A 21,330-nucleotide genomic window follows, 5' to 3' on the forward strand; every position below is an offset into this window, starting at 1 on the left:
TTGTTTTATCCAGCACATTCTTTTTGTGGACTCCTTAGGTAGACTATGAATGGATCCCACTCTCCTACCAAAGGTTTAGACATTAAATTGCATGGTAAGAGATACTTGAAGAAACAGAGCAGGAAACAGCTCCCTGAAGGAGGTGCCACATTATACTAAGATTAGACCAAGGCCACACACAGGAAGAATGATGCTAGAAGAGAGTGGATGTCTCACCACTTGCTTCAGAACAATAAGATGCCTTAAAGAAGAACACTCTGGAAAATGTTTCCTTCAGCAGACAGCAGGTGCAGGAGCCTGGGGCTCCTGCCCTGGCACCTCAGCTATACCAAAAGAGCTGTCTGTGGGGCTACATTTGGAAATTGGATCAGGAAATTGGCTCACTAAATAAACCCTCACCTTCTTTTTTTCCATTTTTGCCAAGTCATTTATAACCTGGATGGCTCCTCAGAGCAGTTTACCACATGGCCTCACAAAATGACTTTCCTTGGAGCATTGAAGTGGACACAAAATAGTGCAGGTGGAAAAACCAGCTGGCAGCAGTAAGGCCAGAGAAAGCATTTCTCAATTGGCTTCTCTACTGAAACCAGCAGATTTCAATAAACCCTAGCAGACAGGTGCCAATATCCTCAAATTGAAACACTTCTCAAATTTAAACACTAGCTTGTTGTGGATTTGTTTGGTGGTTGTATGAATGGGCAGAGGCACACTGTTACTTCCATTAACTACAGTGAGAACAAAACAGCTGGTTTTTTTAAAAAACTTATGTTTTCATTTTAATGAAATGAAATGCTCAGAGTTGCGTTGATGGTTTCTCACAGGTAGTGTGGTGCTCATCCCTGTGAGCCAGGGGCTGTATCCTGCCAGAAAAATGGAAGTAACCACAGTGAAGATGGATAGAAAAAGAGTTTTCCTTCAGTGTAACCCTGAGCAGTAGTACTCACCATCCAAAAAAAGTCATAAAATACACAGATTTGTAAGGTACACAGATTTGTAAAATTTTTTTTTTTTCTAGATTTAGGTTAGACTTTACTAAATACATGACCATAAGCTACAATGTAAAATTCTGCAAAACAGTATAAAATTTTGAGAATTTAGCCAACAATTTTTTTCTGCTGTAACTCATTTTCTTTTTCTTTCCCCTTAGAGAAGATGGAGACAGAATTACCATGTTGAGTACCTATAAACATGGTAAAATTTAGGGAAAAAAAAACCCAAATTACTTTTAAAAAGTTAAAAATAAGGGGAGTATGAAAGATAACACCCTTAGCTTTATTGGCTAGCAATCTGCCCAAGGAAGTTTAGAGAAAAAATGTTGTTGCATTCTGATAAGATAGACCAACTTCTTTAGATGCTTCCAATGAGCACTGTTCTCAAAGACTGTCATGGATTTCTCCCTTCAGCTTGTTAATGTCATTGATAGCTGTGCCATCCTTGCTGGAGATTTCCATGCCAATCCTGTTCTGAGAGGTAAAATATGAGTGGACCCCACAGTGGGGAGAAGGAGAAAGGTTGTGGCGAGACTGGAAGAGTTCTGCAGGTCAAGAAAACCATTTACTGCTGGTTTTGGGAGTGACTGAACCCACAGATCAGGATCAGCCCTCCAGCTTTTGTTCAGCCACAGGGGAGAGACTTTCCATTTTCCAGAGTGTGCTCCAGCACCTCCTCAATCCCACACATCCAGCTGGCAAGAAGTGCTTTGCATTCCCAAGACAGCAAAGTTAAATCACCATGCAAGGATTTCTACTCAGCCAAACTACTCCATATGCTTAAAATTTACAAAGGATGACAGAGGGTGAAGAGAAGTTTGTTTTGTTTTTAAATGAACCACAGAAGAGGTTTTAGTATCTCAGTCCTCTCTCCTGCCCTATGGATAATTGTTCCAGATGTTAAGGGAACTGGAGCTGGGAGGTGTCACGGATGAATTAGCATGACAAATACGAGTCCTGAACAAAGGCTTGAAAAATTTCAGGTAGTTCAGCACAGCAATAATTTTTTGGCTATGATAAGTCACCCCTCTGCTGCCAAGCCACAGGATGATGAACTGGTCTGGCTTCTCCTGGGGCTCATGTTATCTATCAGCACAGACATTCCTGGCATGTTTCAAACATTATGCTCATCATATATATATATATATTCTCCTCTGTACACATTACTATGCAGCTGAACACTCTACTGCATATAGTAATTTCAGAAGAATGGACATTTTATGTCCCAAGACTAATGTCCAGCTCTTCACATTAACCTTGCCTCACCAACTCCAGCCTGTTTTCCATACAACACGAGCAACTGAAGTGGAACTTCCACTTGCATCCATTCAGCCTAAAGAAGCTAAAAATACCTGCCTGGTATGTGTTCAGTCAGCCATGGATAATGCTGTATCCCTTATCTAAAATGACTAAATATGCTTTTCAAGGAGAAGTGACCATCATTTTTTGGATAGAAATAGAAAAAGTGAATAGTAAAAGACAACAATTTACTTAAAATAATATTTTAGAGAGCTATCAGTAACTTTGTATGTCTTTTGTTTTTCTCAAGTGTACCTTTGTACATTTCACATGTATACATATAATTAAAAACTCATTTTATTATTTCAAACTATACTTTTGTTTTTAATACACTTCCATACATTTTAACATGAAAACTTTAACTTGGAGCCTTTTTTTCTTTCCCCAGAAACCTGATCACTCTCCCTCTGTTATCTGTCCCTGTTTGTTTATACACATAAAAATATTATCTCATCTGGAGATTTAATATGGGGCAGAAATAAGACATCAAATACTCTAAAAATTTAAAAAATAACAACCTCTAAGACTTAAAGACAGAAAATAAGGCCATTCCTAATATAAAAATGCCTTAAGCAAGTAAACACTTGCTACTGAGTCTCTGAGTACATTATACTCCCCACACAAACAGTGCAAATCCACCTCTAGGCAAGGTTTTCCAGTCTTTTAATAAGATTTGCAATTTCTTGACAGCTCAATTTTTTTTTCTAAAGACAGTGGGTGAATCAGGGTAAAGTATTTTTGCTTCCTCTCAAGTCAAATATTTGCATGTATTTGTAGGCACCAAATGGGATCCTCCTTCATCCTTTCCCTTTGCTGTGTTGAGACAGATGAAAGGATTACATTTCTGTCAAAAACTATTTGTTCACTACGCACACTCCAGTGTAACTATTGTGTGAAATACCAGCATATGCATCTGCATGGTTCAAACTTCCACAATTTACTACGAAAAAGTCAGCAAATTATCAGAATAATCAATCACTGTAAATACTTATCACCATCATGTTGAAAAATTTAAAATGCCAACTGGTCAACTGGCCCCATACGCACACTGCAAAATAACTAATAACACACCTTAAAATGCTTTTTGCAGCTTTACAGCTGTGTTATACATTTCTGTATTTTCATGACAAAAGCTTGTTTAACAAGCTGCCACTACTGAGTGACTTGCAGGAACAGTCAGAAACACACAAGCACACAGACCTGGCCCTGGATGAGGATGGTTCAGTCAGTCCCACTCTCTGCTCATCAGAGTCCCCAGCACATCTGCAGCCCCTGCTGCACTTCTTTTAGGCAGGTTGAAATTACTCTAATTTTTCAAGCTGATTATTTTGCATTAGCCGCTGAAAAGATTCCATTAGGAGTACAAAGAGAAAATTGAGGTCTCTTTGTCTAGAGCTCTGCACAAACATAAACTCCTATTGTTAGGTAAAAGTGAGACCCCAGCAGCTTCAGGCTAATCTATCTCAAAGCAATGTCAGGAAGTAAAATTAACACAGACACCCCTTGTTCTTGTTGTCTTTTGAGTAATAATCTACTTTCTTATCCCCTCCCAGTCCTGTCCCACTTGGCTTCCCTCCCAGTTTACCATGCAGGTGGAAAGTCCCTCTCCTGCCATCTTCACAGAGGTTCAAGGTTCTCTCAAGTGCACCTGAGCTGAGTTCATCTGGAAAAGCACTTCTGGAAAGGTCTGGTAAAGTCTTTCTCCAGAAATCCACACTGCCAGGTGGGGGGAGCCACCTTGCTTGGACTTTTTTGATTACAAATCTTTTTCAGGGCCTCACTGTGCAGCTGCTTGTGCTGACATCCACCTAAGAAGCAAATGCTCTTTACACAGCTTTGAACAAGCCACCCCAGAGGGGTTGTCAATTTTTTTATCTCTTGGGTTGAATTTTCTTTAATTAATTTACCCTTTATCTACCTTTCTTAAAAGAACAAAGTCAGGGGGAAAAAGCATGCTTCCACAAGCTTCATTTGAAGTATGGTTCTAGAGCAGTATGATGTTTCAGATACGCATTTTTGGACAATCTTTGGGTACTACAAAGACCAAATGAATTCTTTCATCTTTGTATTTATTTTTTGTTTAACGTTCAGGTTTTTTCAGCCTTTGATCTGTAACAGAAATAACGGCTACCCAGTAAAAACATTTCTTATTGTTACTCTGTAAAGACTTTTGATTGATTCATCCTTCTTCTGACTCATACTATTAACACAATAGCAGGGTTTGAAAAAGAAAAAGTAATCTTAAATAAGAGCTGCACTTTATCTTTCCACACAATCTTTAAGCCATTTGACTATACTTTTCAAAAAAACAAAAAAAAAACAAAAAAAAAAAAAGAAAAAAATCTTAAACTTAAGGCAGTAGATACTTAGCAAAGATCTACTGATACTGGTTTTGGTCTCAGCATATACTGGACAAAACAGTTCAAGACTATCTGTAAATATCAAAGAAATTACCACCTGTGCTGACCAAAGTTGCTTTCCCATCTTTTCTACAATTAAGAAGGAGCTAAAAATGTAGACTTACTATTTCTTTCCAAAGGAGAATTACTGAGAATTAGTCTGAGAATCATCAGTCCTTTTGAATATCTGTACAACTATCTCCATTTAGCAGGAGGGAAAAAGTTAAAAGGAAAATAAAATAACTGAATAGATTTCAAAAGGCCATTTAATCCTGTATTGTATAAACTGTTTATGTTTCTACAGTTTAGGACAGACAATTTCATTCCCCAGATACAAATAATTAATGGTGTTTTTCTCAGCTTTTAGCTCCCTCTTTAAGGTAAGCAGATATAAAAGGAAGTCAGGAATTAAATACTCAAAACAAAGGCATGATTTTCTCAAATTCTATGAGTGTTAAGCAGACAAAACAAACAAACAAACAAAACCACCCCAAACCATCACTGCTACTGAGACATACACAAAGATCAGTATTTTTTGGTTTGCAGACAGGGGTATGAACTATTCCAGTGGCAACCAAATGCAAATGTCCATTATCCAGGTAAAACTGGATAGGATTTTCTCATACTCCTTCTTTATACTTTCAAAAGTCTTTCTTAGAAGCTCATGGAGGTCCCAGGAACTGAGCACACACACTGACACACTGATTCCCAAAAGCTGCTTTTATGATGGGTGCAGTATATGAATCTTAAATTCCTCTGCCTACCAAAGTTTTCCTGTTGGTCAGAATGAAGCACCTCTGCAGAGGAGAAATCACCTTGTCCTTCTGGATTCTCTGTGGTTTGAGAAGGACTGTAACTCTCTACCTGCCAGTTCTGCTCCCTTTACTTATTGCCACATTCTGCATACCTAAAAGGTGGGGCAGGAAGGGCAAGATGAAATTATACTTAAAATTAACAGGTAAGAGATATCCCTAAGGAAACAAAAGCCACATACAATAAAAGTGAAGTTGAATGTCATAGTGACAATAATAAAAACTATGATAAATCTTAATCAACATTAGAAACATTCAGAAACTTAGAAACTTTTTTTTTGTGTTTTAAAGCAACTTATCTGACTCCCAATGGCAACTCTCCAAGTTAATGTACACCCTACTGCTCTTACTCCCTGAAATGCTGAACAATCCTGAACCTCTTCCTGATACTGAAAGCTCAGAATACACAGCTGTGGAATAACTTAAGACTATTCTAAAAAAAAAATTCAGAATACCTGCAGAACTTTTTAAAGAGATAGTAAGATCATGGAAGTAGAAACTATTTAAACTCTTAACAAGGCAGAACTCAAAGCAGAGCTGAGGGCAGTTCACTCTCTGGCAAACCCAGGTGCACATTTCCTCTATGACCTATTAGCTAATCTAGACTGTCTAATTACTTAAATGTATTTTAATCTGAAATGATGTAAAGAGTTCTAATATTTCTCCCTTAACTCTATTATTTCCATTATTATAACTGCTCTAATATATGATCTAACTCTGTTTTGCTGTGTTTGCCATACAGAAAGCGTTTACAACACACTCCACAGAGGAGGTTGTCCCACATACCTACATTTTAAATACTTGAGCTTTTACTCTAGTGGAAGCCTGACAAAATGCAACTAACTGATTAAAAAAAAAAAGATCTTAAAGAATTCTCTTCTGTGCAGATTGCTTTGATACTAATGTCACAGATTTGCACCAAAGATCAGGTCATGCAAACACAAGTGATGGTTTTTGGATAAGTCTGCAAAGAGCAGGTGAAACCATGCCAAGTTTTCTATTTGGATGCTGCTGTCCAAATGCAGATTCCTGAACTGTTGCATCAGGATTTCAGCCCATCAAACCTCACAAGCACACACACACACACACACACACACACACACACATATCTATGTACACCCTGCCTTGCAAACTCAATGCTGATGAGCTCCAAAGGGAGCCTCACTTAACTGGTTCAGAAAACTAAAGTAAAAAAAGGAGAATGGGAAATAAAAATAAAAGCATTCCAGACTTGCACCCATCCTCCAGAACAGATACAGGTTATCATTTTCATGGCTATATACAAACAATATAAGAGAAAGACTTAGATTTGTAATTCTTTTCATAAAAAAAAGTGAAGTTTCACTTTGGGGCACCTTGCCCCATCTGATGTTCTAGCAAAACAAGGGTTTAGGTAACTTTCCAACAAGCACAATTTCACTAAGGGCTGCCTACATAGGATTTGCAAGTGCAGCCACTAATGGCAGGAGTTTGGCTGCTCCCCAAGTAAATTTCTTTTCCTCCCACTCCAGAAACTACTTGTTACACTATACACTGAGGAATATTACACAGTGTGAGTGCAACCGCTTCCTGAACAAAACCCAGCTATACCATCAACAGGGTTTTTTTTTTAATGCCAGTAGTATTTTATACCATCATAGCCAATAAAAACACTTTCCAGGAACCCATTTGCCAAGTTACACAGCTCACATGTCACAAAAAGGTTAAGCTACAGACAAGTAAAGAAAACCTTTGACAGATAATTAGAATGGAGAGAGAGAACAGTTTAAGAGACTGGAGATTTCTGGAATAAGTACTACTGCGTTCTCTTCTGCTACACAGAAATTAAAGGGAGAAGTAAAATTTTGAGATAATTTTGTTAGGAGAGGAAGCACAGGTGGCCTGCAGTTCATGACCACCTTTTTGGCCTGGAGCTCTACATACTGGTATTTTTCCACAATACTGGTATTACACACATACATAACCCTTCACCATCCATTAATTTTCAAGAGACTTGGTTACATTATAACTGGATGGTGACATGGGGGTGTGAAGTGGCTTGCTGCAGGCCTGACCTCACCTGCATCATGTATCAGAGTACATCATCTCTCCTGTCTAATCAAACGAGTTACACCATTTTTAAGCACACACCAAGACAACCAACGTCACACCACAACGTGTACTGGTAATGAGGTTCTTAGAGAGCTCCATACAGACACGCGTGTGTAAAGGCACAAAGACCTCCTGATGGGCAGGCCCCAAATTACCCTTTTGGGATACAGACCCCCCAACAAGAGCCAACACTGCGATGTGCAAAGGTTCGCTCCATGTTTTCCCACCACCGGCGAGATCCAAGCAAACAACACGACAGCCACGAAGGCCAAGATCCAATTACACCCTGGAGCCCCGGGCCATGTCAGACAGCTTCTCTGGCCGTGCCTTGCACACGCATTAAGTGGCCCCTAACCCCACTAGAGCTTCCCCAGACCATCCGGGCTGGGGCATCGCCCCCAGGGGCAGGCGGGGTCCAGCTGGCTGCCAGCACAAGGACACCGCCGTCCCCGGCACGGGACACGGCCATGACCCTTCCTTCAGAGGCAGGAGCCCCGGCTGGATGCGCCTGCTGGCGGCAGCGGAGCCGAGCAAACCCACGGGCAGCACCCCGGCTCGCCGTGCACCGCCCCGGGAGGAGCGGCGCTAACGGGAGCGGCGCGGAGCCGCCGGGAGGCGCGGCCGCGGGGTGCGCGGAGCCGCGGGACGGGCACCGCCGCCGGCACCGGGCCGGGCGGGAGGGCGCCCTTGCGGGCATCCCCCGCCGTGCCCTTGCTTTAACCAGGCTTGGCAGGAGCCGCTTGGGCGCCGGAGCTCGCCCGGGCAGCGCTGCCGTCACACCGCCCGCCCCGCAGGGAACAGCGGCGGAGGAAGAGAAGAAGGAGGAGAAGGAGGAGGAGGAGGAGATCCGCGGCCGCTCACCTGCAGGGGGAAGGTGGCCGCCTTGTTGCCCACGTAGCCGCGGACGACGTGGCTCTGGATGGAGAGCACCCGGCACTCCGGCTCCATGGCTGCGCCGCGCGCGCCTGCCCGCGCCGGGCCGGGATCAGGAGCGGGGGGCGGAGCGCGGGTGACGCGCTCGCCCGGCCCGCCCGTCACACACCCCCGCGCCCGGGAGGCGCCCGGGAGGCGCCCGGGAGGCGCCCGGGAGGCGCCCGGGAGGCGGCCGGGAGGCGGGCGGCGGCGTGCTCCCAATGGCCGGCTCCCGATGGCCGCAGCTGCCCGGCGCTGTGTGCGGCGCAGGGGGACGCGGCTGCCGCCCACCCGCGGGCAGCCCCGCCGCCCCCGCGCACCCACCGCCGCCACGCGGGCACGCCTCCCGCGGCCGCCCCGCCCGGCGCGGCCAACGGCGCCGAGCCCGGCCCGGCCCGGCACGGCCCGGCCCGGCCCGGCCCGCGGCTCGGAGGCGGCGGGAGCGGCGTGCGCCGCGCCCCGGCGCTGCGGGAGTCGCGGCATGGTTCAGGCTGGAAGGGACCCACCAGGTCCAGCCTCCCTGCTCAACCCAGAGCACATGGCACAGGGTTGTGACTCTGGAATATGTCCCATACTCTCTCCGGGATGTCTGTCCCAGTGCTCGGTCACTGCACAGTGAAGTTCTGACCATCAGTTTCTTCCCCTTGCTTCCTGTCCTGCTGCTGGGTGCCATCAAGCAGAGCCTGGTCCATGTTCTGACAGCCCCCTTTTAGATTACCCATTAATGATGTCCCTCTCAGTTGTCTCTTCTTGAACCTGAACAGGCCTCAGCCTTTCGCATACGAGAGATGCTCCAGTCCCCCACTCGTCCTCATTATCCTCTACTGGACCTGCTTCAGGAGCTCCATGCCTCTCCTGTCCTGAGGAGCCCAGAACTGGACACAGTAAAGAAGCATTTTCTACCTGAAAAGAGATTGTAGTGAGGTGGGGGCCAGTTTCATCTCCCCATGCCTACAGTGAGAGGGCTAGAGAAAATGGTCTTGAGGCAGAGGTGATTGAGGTTTTTTTAGGGTGCTCAGACATTGGATTAGGCTAGCCAGGGAAGCGCTGGGGTTGCCATTCTTGCAGGTGTTTGAGACATCTAGATCTGCTGGGTGATGTAGTTTAGGAGTTACAGTGCTATAGTGGAGTGGATGAACCGTGCTCGCCTGTGCCATGCCATGAACCACCCACAGCTGCCCACATCCTGCTGGAAAGCCAGGACTGGCACAAACATCCCAGCAGTGTGTCAGCTTCCCCTCCCTGAGTGTTCAGAAAGCCCTGTGGAGCCACAGATGCCACAGGCAGCCCTACAGGCAGCAGTGCCTGGAGTTGACACACAGGCCAGGCTGTGGGTGCCCTGACAGAGCACCACCCTTGCAGCTGGGTTCTGAAGTGGCTGCAATTGTGTGTTATTGATCCAAAAGAAAAAAAAAAAAACTCTGGAGAGCTGCCAAAGAGTAAAAGAAGATGTGTGCATTGGCTGGAAAGTGTTACAATACATCAAGACTCTGCTGAGATGGGCCTTGGTAATGTGTTTGGGAATTTCATCTTCCTCTGGCCATTTGTCATTATTGACCGTCACAGGTCCAATCGCAGCTCACAACAAGAAATGGCACCTGATGCCTCTTGTTCTTCTTCATGGATAGCTTTGAATTGACTCTTGAAATAGCGCGATTATTTCTTAAAAATGTGAAAGAGTATTTTCCTCATCGTAAATAATCTGTTGGAAAATGATGGAACATACTGTTCTCTCTTCAGTTGTCACTTGTGTTAGCAAACTTAGGGCTTATTCTAGGCTGGGTTTACTACCAACTGTTGCCTCAGCCCTTCAATACATATTTTTTTTTTAATTGCAGAAATCACTGCATCTCCATGAAGGGCCAGAGCAATTAACTACCTGCATCACATATGCTCCCACTCCTCTAGCTTAGAGGATGATTGTTGGAATACAGATTTTTTTTCCCCTTTTCTCTGGTTTTCATCCTTTGCTCAGGATTAGTGCTTATTGCACCACTTTGGCCTTGTAAGCAAAGATACACATATACCAGTTCTATGCAGGATTGCTACTTTTTTCCTAATATTCTGAAATGTCCAAAAAAATCCAGTTCCTATAAAATTTTATGCTTTCCCCAGAGGAATATCTGGAGCCTCTTCTGATGATTTTTAATTAAGGATTAAGGAGTAGAACCTGCATGCACACAATGTTTTTGATTCAAGAGTATCCAGCCCCAACATTTTTCAAAGTATGGGCGAATCTATATGTCTATACACTAAAAAGCAAAAAAAAAAAAGCCAGAAAATATTTCTTCTTTCCTTCCAGAAAGCAGCTCATCTAAAGGTGAATACACAATTTCTGAGCAGTGTTTTTTTACAGACTTTGTCATATTTATTCTTTAAGAAGTCAGGCCTCTCCCTCATAAAAAGGACTGTGTCTCTCAGAAAAAAGTGAAGCTAAACTACAATTTCATAGTGATCATGCTTCCTACTGTGCTATCCTTCTCAAAAAAATAACTCCCAGGTGCTCCTCCAAATTTGGGGATTACTAAGACTGTTCAAGGAGCAAATAACTGTTCAGTGGATGACAGAAAGATTCATTAAGAAAAAAAAGAAAAGTCACGGCAGGTTAGATTAAAATGTCAGCAATAGAGCAGCTGTTCTCAGCTTCCTACAACAGCTACTGCTGTAGAACTGCTTGTTCTATATACCTCTATATACCTCCTCAAGCTCCTGGCTTCTCAGTGGACTGTGCATAGAATTATACAGTTTTTTTTCTTTAAGGTAACCTGACCTCTCAAACCAGATCCCCTTGGTCAGAGCAGAACATTTGCTATGAAAAATGAAAATTGAGAAGTTTATCAGAATTTGATCAAGAAAGACCACAGTCAAAAAGACCACAGTTTATCAACAACTGGCAATCTTTCTTCTACACATATTGCTCCTATGCTCTCATTCTACAACTCACCTGAACGTTTCTCACATCTCCCTCACTCTCTGCTCAGCCTGGCAGTGCACCACAAACACACCCTATGGCAGACCTGAGGCAAGAATACACACAAGAGTTGTCCAGCCAGCAGTTCTGGAAGATACACATCTTTCCCGGCCTTCCTTGCTCCTGACCAGACAGGACAAACATCCTTTTGGACCAGTTGTTGCACAGGCTGCCGCCTTCCTATATCTGTGTTGTTACCCTTTGGAATTGCATGAAGAAATTGTGAGATTGCAGTGATTAACAAGCTTAACATGAGTCTACAATGTCACAATATTGCAATAAAGGTCATCACCTTTTGGTCTGCATAAACAATAGCAGAGTCTGCCAGATATAGGAAGCCATCCTGGACTCCTCCAGTCATGCTCAGCACTGGTTGGGTCTCTGATGAGGTACTGCCAAGTTTTTGGAGTGGTGTTTTATTCAAAATGGAACAATGGCACAATGCAAGAGGCTGTAAGAAGGGTTGAAGGCTCAGGACACACAGCCTAGGAGGAAATGGTATCTTTAGCTTAATGAAAGCTCAACTCTAATCACAGCTTACATTTGCATACAACACAGAGCTGTGAGGGAGCAGAAAGGACAAAACTACTTTCCATAATGGAGGACTTGCTGCCATTATGAAAGGGATTCTAAAACACACAGGAAGAGATTGCTTTAAAATATTGAAGAGGGTTCATTTTCAGTTTGTTTGTTTTTCATTATTACTGGAAGAAATATTTTATAAATATTGATAGCTATGTGTAAGTTTCTTTTGGAACAGGGGACAGACTTTACCTGCCAAGGTCTCCTGAAGGCCAGATTTTTGATATAAACACAATGGGGCTACCAAGTATATGATACACTGAGCTTGATAGAAGATGCATAGAGAGGGGGCCTTAAATCAGATTTTGTGTATTGTGTATGGATTCTATAAATCATCATAGATATGACAGAAAAGAAAAAAGTCATGGTTATGTGAAAACAGTATCAATACCCACTCCTTTCATCAGTAAGTCTTGAAGGTGGCAGAATTGGACTATCAGACAGTAATAATTAGAATCATAGAATCTTTTAGGTTGGAAAAGACCAATAAGATCATTGAGTCCAGCTGTCAAGTCCACCACTAAATGATGTCCCTAAGCACCACATCACAACTCTTAAATGCCTCCAAGAATGGTGACTCAGCCACAAGCAGCCAATTTCAGTGCTTAACAACTCTTAAAGTGAAGAAATTTTTCCTAATAGCAATATAAATCTTTTTTGTTGCGACTTGATGCCTTATCCTATTGTCCTGTTGCTCGTTACTTGGGAGAAGAGACCAACTTCTCCTACATTTCCTTTTAGGTAGTTGTAGAGAATTATAAGGTCACCCCTGAGCTTCCTTTTCTTCAGACTAAGCACCCTCAGTTTCCCCAGCTGCCCTGTCACAGGGCTCTTGTTCTAGACCCATTCCCAGCTCCAGTGAAGAGTGTACCAGTCCAAGCCACAAGCAGCCAGGTTTTTTCTAGAAGAATTCCATGGGAAACAGTGTCAAAGGCTTTGCTCACATCTAGACAACATCTATATTGTGCATTCCTCAGTCAGAAAACCATCTGGATTTAAGATACTGATATTTGCTTTTCAGTTGAATGTTTGCTAAGACAGATTGTAAAGTACCAATTTATGATTGTGATAATTGCCATAAAGTATTAACAACATTTGATGTAGGAGGGCACTGTTATAGTTGTTTCATGCCAGATTTTCACTTGGCCTCATTGAAGTGGTTAACTTTGTCAGGAATTGTCAATGTTAAGGGATGACACAATCAGAAGATCAAGTGGGCTGTGTTTTCACTTACACTTTGACTAAAACCTGTTCTCTGCCACTGACTTGCCAAAGCTCCATGTGTTCTGAGCATTCTTGCTTCCAAATGTCAGGCCCAGTCTTGCAATCCTCAAATCCATTGTTTTACTGAGGTAAATGGAACTGCTTGTGGGATAGCATCCAAGGAGCTGGGTATCCAGGTGAGAGACAGCACAGTGATAACAAAGTTCTGTTTAAAATGCTGCACTGCTGTCACAAGTTGCCACAGCTGCACAGCACTGTATAGTGTGGCATTCTTGATCCTTATCTCCTTCAGAAACTGAAAATACAGCTTTTTATAAAAACATGCAAGAACACTATGCTGGGCAATTCTAAGCTAAAGCACTCCTTGCTCTGGTACAACTCCCCATAACTATACACAAAATATTTTGTCTTGTGCTGATGTCTGCACATATTGGTTCCAATGTCCATGTAATAAAATAGTCAAAGTTAATAAAACCTCCTTTGCTTGGAAGCCTCCTTTGCTTGGCTGAGGGAGGTAAAGTTCTTTGTATTAGCTTGCAGTTTTGTCCTGAATGCTCATGCTTTCACTCTCAGGAACCAGTTCTTGCACTCAGTATCCACTACCTAACACTTGGGAAAAGTAACTCATTGTCAGGAGTTTAATTCCAGTTATCTCTTTTTGTCCTTCAATTATAAGAACTATAATTCATGTCATAATTTAAGGGGTAGCTGAGTAAGTGGACATATCCCTTTGTCAACAAGTGTATTTCCAGCAGCAGAGCAAAACCCTGCTCTGGAAAGCAAAGAAGTAGGAGATGCAAGCAGTTATGGGGTGATACAGTACATGTGGTCCCGACACCACTTTTAGGGAAACGCATACAAATGTTGTTGTTCTGCTTCATTTTTAAGGCATTTTTGAGGAAAATGTGAAGAAATTAGTGAAATTTCATTACTTTTAATTCTTTGATTTCACAGAGACTTTTGTACCTGGTTTTTGATGCTTAACCTTGAAAATTGAGTTAGATTTTGGGTCAGAAATTCTGCACACACTGCGTATTTGTTCTATGAAATGTGATAACAGCTGGAAAAGAACAAGGCCTTTCCTGGCAATGGGAATAAACCTCTCAGTCATGAACTGCATCTCTCAGCGGTTTGTCCTGTGTGTCTTGCATCACATGCTGTCGTCTTGCAGTCATGAGTCACTTGCTTCAGCTCCCACTGCTCGGGATATTGGCTTGGAAAAACTGCACAGCTTATTCCCTGGGGAAACGTGCACACAAAGCAGTGGGAAGCCAGGCCACTGCGGTGCTGCAAACAGAATAGATTTGCATTTGAGTTCAAGCTGCAGGATGTACATGCTAAGTTGACTAATACCACATCTATTTCTAGTCCTGTTACCTGGGTAATGGCAATTTCAGTTTGTTCTCATCCTTCAGTGGCTACAAAGAGATTTTCTGCTTTAAATTAACCTTTAAAAATCTGAATGAAATAGAGTAAGTTCAGACATGAGCTACATAATTTTTACAGCTGTTGTAATTTCACTAATTAGCAAAATAGCAGTAATAGAGGACAGATTTCAGCAGTCTGAGAGATGCTGGTTCTGTCCCAGGCTGGAAATTCATTTTAATTTGCCCTTGGTTTTGTCTGTTATTAGGGGACAACTCTCCCTACTCACTTTGACCATTGTAATTAGTAGCAAAGTCTAACCTTTGTAGTTCTGAAAGTTTCCTGGGTTGTTCTTCCTTACAACAAAAATTAAATGGTAGAATTAAATCAGCAGACATTAGTGGTGTCAGAATTTAATAACAAACTTTGAAACTGGCATTCTCAATTATTTTTCTCTAGGACAACTATCAACTTCTACAATTAAATAAGCTAAACAAAGATACAAAAATTGCACGAGATAAATGAGCAAAACCAAAGAGTTGTAATCTGGTTCTGGCAGATATTTGAGCTGTCTAACATTATCAGCAGCAGTGGCAGGTTCCTTGGGCAGATAGCATCATTGTCCACAGGCAGTTAGAGATCATCAGCAAAAATGTGTGTGCAAGCCCTGAACATGCCAGTGGCCAGCTGCAAATTCCTGTGCCTGGCATTACAATGCAATACAATACTTCCAACTCTTGGCAAGCAACTCTGGTACAGCTCAGGCCCTCAGTGGCCATTTCTGCAGCTTGTGAAGAAGAAAGCAATTTCTTGCCCTCTTGCCAGAACAGGTGCCCTAGTGGATTTCTATGGCAGAAAGACTCAGCACATTCTGATGTGCTGCTGGAAGACAGTAAAGACCTTGTGAGTAATTCCTATACTCCTTTTCAAAGGGGTTAATTAAAAAAAAGGAAGGCTTTATTTTCAGAAATACAATTATTCCATGACAATATTCTGCACAGGCAGGTACATATTATTGGATTAGACAAGTGTTTACAGTTTTAGCCTTAATTTTGTACTAGATGTCTCCCAGATGTATACCATAGTGGCAAAGCCCATGAAAACATGGGTTAGCACTGGAAGGACATTTGGCACCTAAACTGAGACTGGAATTCATTTCCCTGAAGGGAGTAACTCTTGGCACTTCCATGTTTTTTCACAGACTTGTCTCAGGTAGGATTTAGTCAGGGACTCTCTCCCCATCCCTATTCCTTTCTAAAGAGAAAAATTCCTTCACAGAGAGCTATTTTAGTATTGTATCCTCCTCAGAGCAAGATCACTGAGAAGGGTACAGGCTGGCACTTGACCAAACCTTCATTGACTGAAAGCATTCAACAGCAGAAGGAAGTTCTAAGGAATGACACACTCACAAACCTTACTGGACTTAAGAGAAGTCTGGCTTTTTTGTCATTAAGAAGATCTTGAACAATTATTTCAACCTTTTTCTGTTCATTTTAATTCTTCATCTTGCTGACATAGTATGCGTTTGTGCTGTTCTGCTCACAGGAGATCTGTGGGTTAGGAGCGTGAGCTATTCTAGAGATGAGGAATTGGCTGGATGGACACAGGAGTCGTGGGCAGTGGCTCCATGTCCAGCTGCAGGTCTGGGATGAGGGCTGTCCCTCAGGGCTCTGCCATGGCTCCAGGGCTCTTGAATGGCTTCCCCAACGACACAGACAGTGGATCCAGCTCACCCTCAGCACATTTGCAGGGGATGGGAAGCTGAGAGGGGCAGGTGTCACTATGGAAGGACAGGGCCATGCAGAAGGACCTGAGCAAGCTTGGGAAGTGAAACCACAAAAACCTCACCATGTTCAACAAGGCCAAGTGGCAGGTGCTGCACCTGGGTCAGGGCAGTCCCTGAGTCCCAGAATCATTGAGATTGGAAGAGACCAGCAAGACCATCCAGTTCCATCATCATCCCAGCAGCACCATCAGCACCCCTAAAGTGCCACATCCATCCAGATGCCTGGGCAGAGGGCTAGGGGCATGCAGGGATGTCTGCATGGGATGGGTGTGCTGGGCACAAGGGTGAGTGCAAAGGGTGTGTGCAGAGCAGGAGTGTGAGCACAAGCGGGGTGTGCAAGCAGGGCACCATGGTGAGTGTACAAACAGGCAAGGCCCTGTTGCAGACAGCTGAAGCAGTACTGCAGCATGGGAGTGTGCAGGGCACCTCTGGGAATGTGCAGGACACCTCTGGGAGTGTGCAGGGCACCTCTGGGAGTGTGTAGGGTACCTCTGGGAATGTGCAGGGCCCTGTCCTGAGCTTTGGATGTACTGGAATGTCCAGAGCTGCAGTTGGCAAGGCCACCTGAAAGCCTCTGGGAAAGGATTGAGGGACAAACCAAGGGAGAGAATATCACCGTGGGAGGATGCTCTTGACCACCCAGCCAGGAGGTCGACCCCCCAAAATGATTTTTTAAGGAACAAATGGACACCTCGAAATCAGCTGCCCTTGTCCTTGTGGAGAATTCAGCTTGCCAGGTGTTCACTGGGAACACCACACAGCTGGCCCAAACAGCCCCAGCAGATTCCCCAAACACCTGGAGGACAATTCTCGGCACAGGGACTCGGGAGCCGGCTCGCAGAGGTGTCCTCTGGGATTTGTTGCTCCTTCCCAGAGAGGCTCTCGGGGCTGATGTGGGATTGTCTCGGCCACAGCGACCGCGCAGCCGCCAAGTTTCAGATCTCTGCTGCTTTTCCTGCGCCCGTCCGGCTCCCGAGATGGGCCAGGCACAGCTGAGCCTGGCTGGAAAAGCAGCATCTTTTATCAATGTGTCCATGGCAAAGCTGCTGTCCCAAAATGGATTCTTTCACCCCGTGTGCAAGGAGCCAATCTCCACACAGAGTTCAGCTGTTTCCTTTATTTACAGTTCTGCACAGAAGGAGGTGCAGGGGGGACAAATCCACAAAGTCAGCACAGCAATTATCAAAACTTTTCACTAATTTCTAGTAAACAAAAGTAAAGCAAGGGGCCTTGTAATAAGTGGGAGCTGGACAGGACAAATGTAGATCTGAACCAATTGTCTATAAAATGGCAGTTTATATACACTTCAATATAGTTTACAGTTGTGAGCACACTGTCATTGGCAAACATTGTCTTAAGGTGGCTAAAGTTTCACACTGCAGACCTATACTAATTCACACCCAGAAAGCCCATTGCTCTGTGCTTACACCTGAACATGATTTCTAACTGCACCATAGGCTTCAAAGGCCTCATCGAGGCCCAGACCTGAGGCCTAGGCTGGGGTAGCTCAACCTTCACTCCAAATATAAATCGTCTCCTCCCTCTTTCAGAAATTCTGCCACACAAAGGCATTAATGTTCACTGGCTACCAGCTATATGGTTCTCTTACTAATTTCACATATTATTTCCTTTAAAAATTATTTTAATATGTTTATAGTATATCAAAATACTTAGATATTACATTCATATATACACAATATACAATGTTCTATATCATATATACATGACATATACTATGCTATTCAAAAGATTTTTATTATGAAAAAATATGTACAGATATAGTTATTAAATAAATGGAATATTTAATTTGTATGTTTTAATAGTGTTATGTTTATGCTAGCTTATGTTTATGCTAATATTTATTAAATATTAATGTAATAGTTTCCATTATTATTGGCTAATATTAACTATAATTTATAATTAGCTAATGTGAATATCTTAATATTTTCTGCTATTAGATATAAGATTCCTTTGCTTCTTATGCTAACCAATCTTTCTCTATGCTCAGTCTCACTTTTCTTTTGAAGAACTTTCTTTTTTCTAGCTGGGTTTCTGGGGTCACTGGGCCAGGAGTCAGTGGTTGCTGTCTCCCCTGGGCCAGAAGTGTCTTTTCCCCAGCTGGAGCTGATTTCAGCAGAGTTGCTGATTTGGCTTTATGGGTTTTGTCCTGATTTGGGAAGTTGTGCCAAGTATCCTTGTGGCTGTCACTCCTGCATCCTTGGTGTCCCCTCTGAGCAGGAGCTCCTTCTCCCCAGGCTTTGTGCACCTGCCCGTGGCTCTGCCATCGCTGCTGCCTCTCAAGCCCTAATCCTCAGCCAGGCCATTCTCCCGCCAGGGAACTGATGTCCCCGACAGCTGGACACCACAGCCAGCCGTCACCTGCGGGGCGCAGCCTGGCGCTGGCAGCGGGCACCGATTGTCCGGCCGTGCCCTCCGGCAGGGCCAGCAGAGCAGCGCCCGCAGCGCCCGCAGCGCCCGCCTGAAGCGGGACGGGCGTTTCTGGGCCGGAGCCGGCTGCTCCCCGAGGGCCTGGGCTGCTGGCTGGGGAGCTGAGGGGCCTGGGGGGCAGCAGGGGCTGCGCGGGGCAGGGCCCTGGCTCTGTGCCCCTGCTGCCTTCACCTGCCCAGCCAAGGCAGGAGGAGCTGCTGCCATGGCCGAGTCCTGGGGAGCAGCATCAGGGTCCTGCAGGAGCTGCGGGTACTTGGGGTTGATCCAAATGGTGTGGATGATGAAGCATTCCGAGTCCTTCTGTGACTCCTTTTTGTCACTGTCGCCTCTCTCTTCGGACAACTTTGGATATTGTCTGACTTCTCCTTCAGACAGCTCTTGGTAAATGGAGTGTTCCCATTGGGGAAACATTTTGTTGCTGTTGTTTTTGTTTTGGAACAGCTCTTGGATTCTCAAGTCCAGCCATTTGGATAGCTCTTGCTGTCTCTCAAATTCCTGGCGGCACAGCTCTGGGTCGATCTCACCTTCTGACAGCTCTTGGTCGCTTTTGTCGTCCTGCTTGTACAGCTCTTGGACACTCCTATCTTGCTTTTGGGAAGGCTCCTGGCATGTCACATCTTCCAAGTGGGACAACTCTTGGTCTCTCTCAAATTCCAGTTGAGACGTATCTTGGTATTTCTCATCATCCCTTTGGGACAGCTCTTGGGCACTCTTCTGTCCCTGCTGGAACAGTTCCCACTGGCCCAAGTAGGGTTCCCACTCTCTCTCCTCTCCAGCCAAGTCCCACTCCACAGTCTGTGGCCCTGGCAGCTCTGCCCCCCCTACTGCCCCCTGCTCTGGCTCCCTGAGGGTTTCCAGCCACCCAGGGCAGGCGCTGGAGGAGCAGCCGGGGCAGGGGGAGCAGCCGGGGCTGTGCAGAGCCGGGCCCTGGCTCTGTGCCCCGGCTGCGGGGGAAGGAGGAGGCTGCCTTGGCACATCAGCGCCTACAGGGCTCTGTCCTCCAGGCAGCTGCTCTCCAGCCCCATCCCGGTTCCCTCCATCTCCTCTCCCTCCATGGCTGGCCATCACCTGGGGCTCTGTGTACAGGCCTGGGTACTCCATGGCAGGGGGGGAGCTGGGGTTCACCTCCTCTGTGAGCGTCTCCATCGTGCTCTGCCACAGAGGCTCTCCGGGGAGCGGCTTCCTCCTGACAGGGCGGCTCTCCTGGGACTGGGCACCCCAGGGCTCTGCGCCCCTTAGAGACACCTCTGGGCTCCCCAGGGCTCTGCCATGTCACAAAGGCCTCTGGGTGCCATCATGTCCTGCATCACCACGGGCCCTGGCACACACGCCTGTGTCACAAAGGGCCACACCCGACATCCCTTCAACAGGCGGCCACAGTGGAAGCAGCACGGAGCAGCCACAGACCTGGCACTTGTAGCCCCTGCTGTGCCCAGGCCCCTGTGAGGCTTTGGACATGGCCCCACACGACAGCCCCAGCCCCACCCTGCAGGGCTCTGGAGGCTGGGCAACTCGGGGCACCAGCCACTGGCCAGATGGACACAGCCAGGGAGCTGTGGGCAGTGGCTCCATGTCCAGCTGCAGGCCACGGATGAGGGGTGTCCCCCAGGGCTCTGCCTTGGCCCCGGGGCTCTTGCATGGCTTCCCCCATGACACAGACCTGGCCGCAGCTTCTGAATTCCAGTTTCTGAATTTCAGATCTCTGCTGCTTTCCCTGGCCCCGTCTGCATCCCTCGAAGGATCAGGCACAGGCAAACACGGTTGGAAAAGCAGCATCTTTTAGTAATGTGTTCATATTGAAGTTCTGTGTCACTCCCTTGGGATGCTGCACAGGCTCTGGGCCGGCCTCTTTTACACAGCTTTTCTCTGAAGGAACTCTTTTCTTGTTTTACCTGAGGACTCATGGTTTAACTTTACTAGTGACACTGGTTGGGATAGATCAGTTTTCTTTATCTGAATAATTATTTCTGCATTCCTGAAAATTATGTGCCTGCAAAACACTGTGATTAATTTTAATTGATCCTGAGTAGGTGCAGGGCCTGCCACTACCTGAGGTGGGGTTTGCAGCACCCAGTGCAGGATTTGTCAGTACAGAAATTCTTTCAGATGTGCTGCTGGTAACAAGCAGGCCAACAGCTTTCCAGGTGTCCATCTCCCACCTATCCTAGCACTCTGCAGTGCACATTTTGCCATGTATCACTTTGGTTATCAATTTTCATCACCGAGCAGTGACAGGATGAGATCTAATTTCTTCTGAGCAATCTTTTACGTGCTGCTATCTCTTACCTGATTCCAAAGGTATGAAGTTCAAGGTGTATGAACAGCTATGTCCTGTCTCAAGCCTACTCCAAAAGTGTCTGAATCTTCTTCAGTTTGGGCTCTTTATACATATAAAATAAAAGTAAAAGACAGATAGCAGGTGCACACCAGCAAATTCACAGATTTACCCAAA

General features: G+C 45.1%; 1 protein-coding gene across 1 annotated transcript in view; it reads right to left on the reverse strand.

The window, feature by feature from the left end:
• Positions 1–8,595, reverse strand: part of PDXK (pyridoxal kinase) — a 45,120-nt gene extending 36,525 nt beyond the window's left edge. The window contains exon 1 of the mRNA XM_021540016.2: positions 8,452–8,595. Within this exon, the coding sequence (XP_021395691.1) occupies positions 8,452–8,538 (87 nt within the window). The 5' untranslated portion in view covers positions 8,539–8,595. The remainder of the gene's footprint in view (positions 1–8,451) is intronic.
• Positions 8,596–21,330: the final 12,735 nt, after the last annotated feature.

Source organism: Lonchura striata, chromosome 2, assembly GCF_046129695.1.
Source record: "Lonchura striata isolate bLonStr1 chromosome 2, bLonStr1.mat, whole genome shotgun sequence".
Taxonomy (NCBI): domain Eukaryota; kingdom Metazoa; phylum Chordata; class Aves; order Passeriformes; family Estrildidae; genus Lonchura; species Lonchura striata.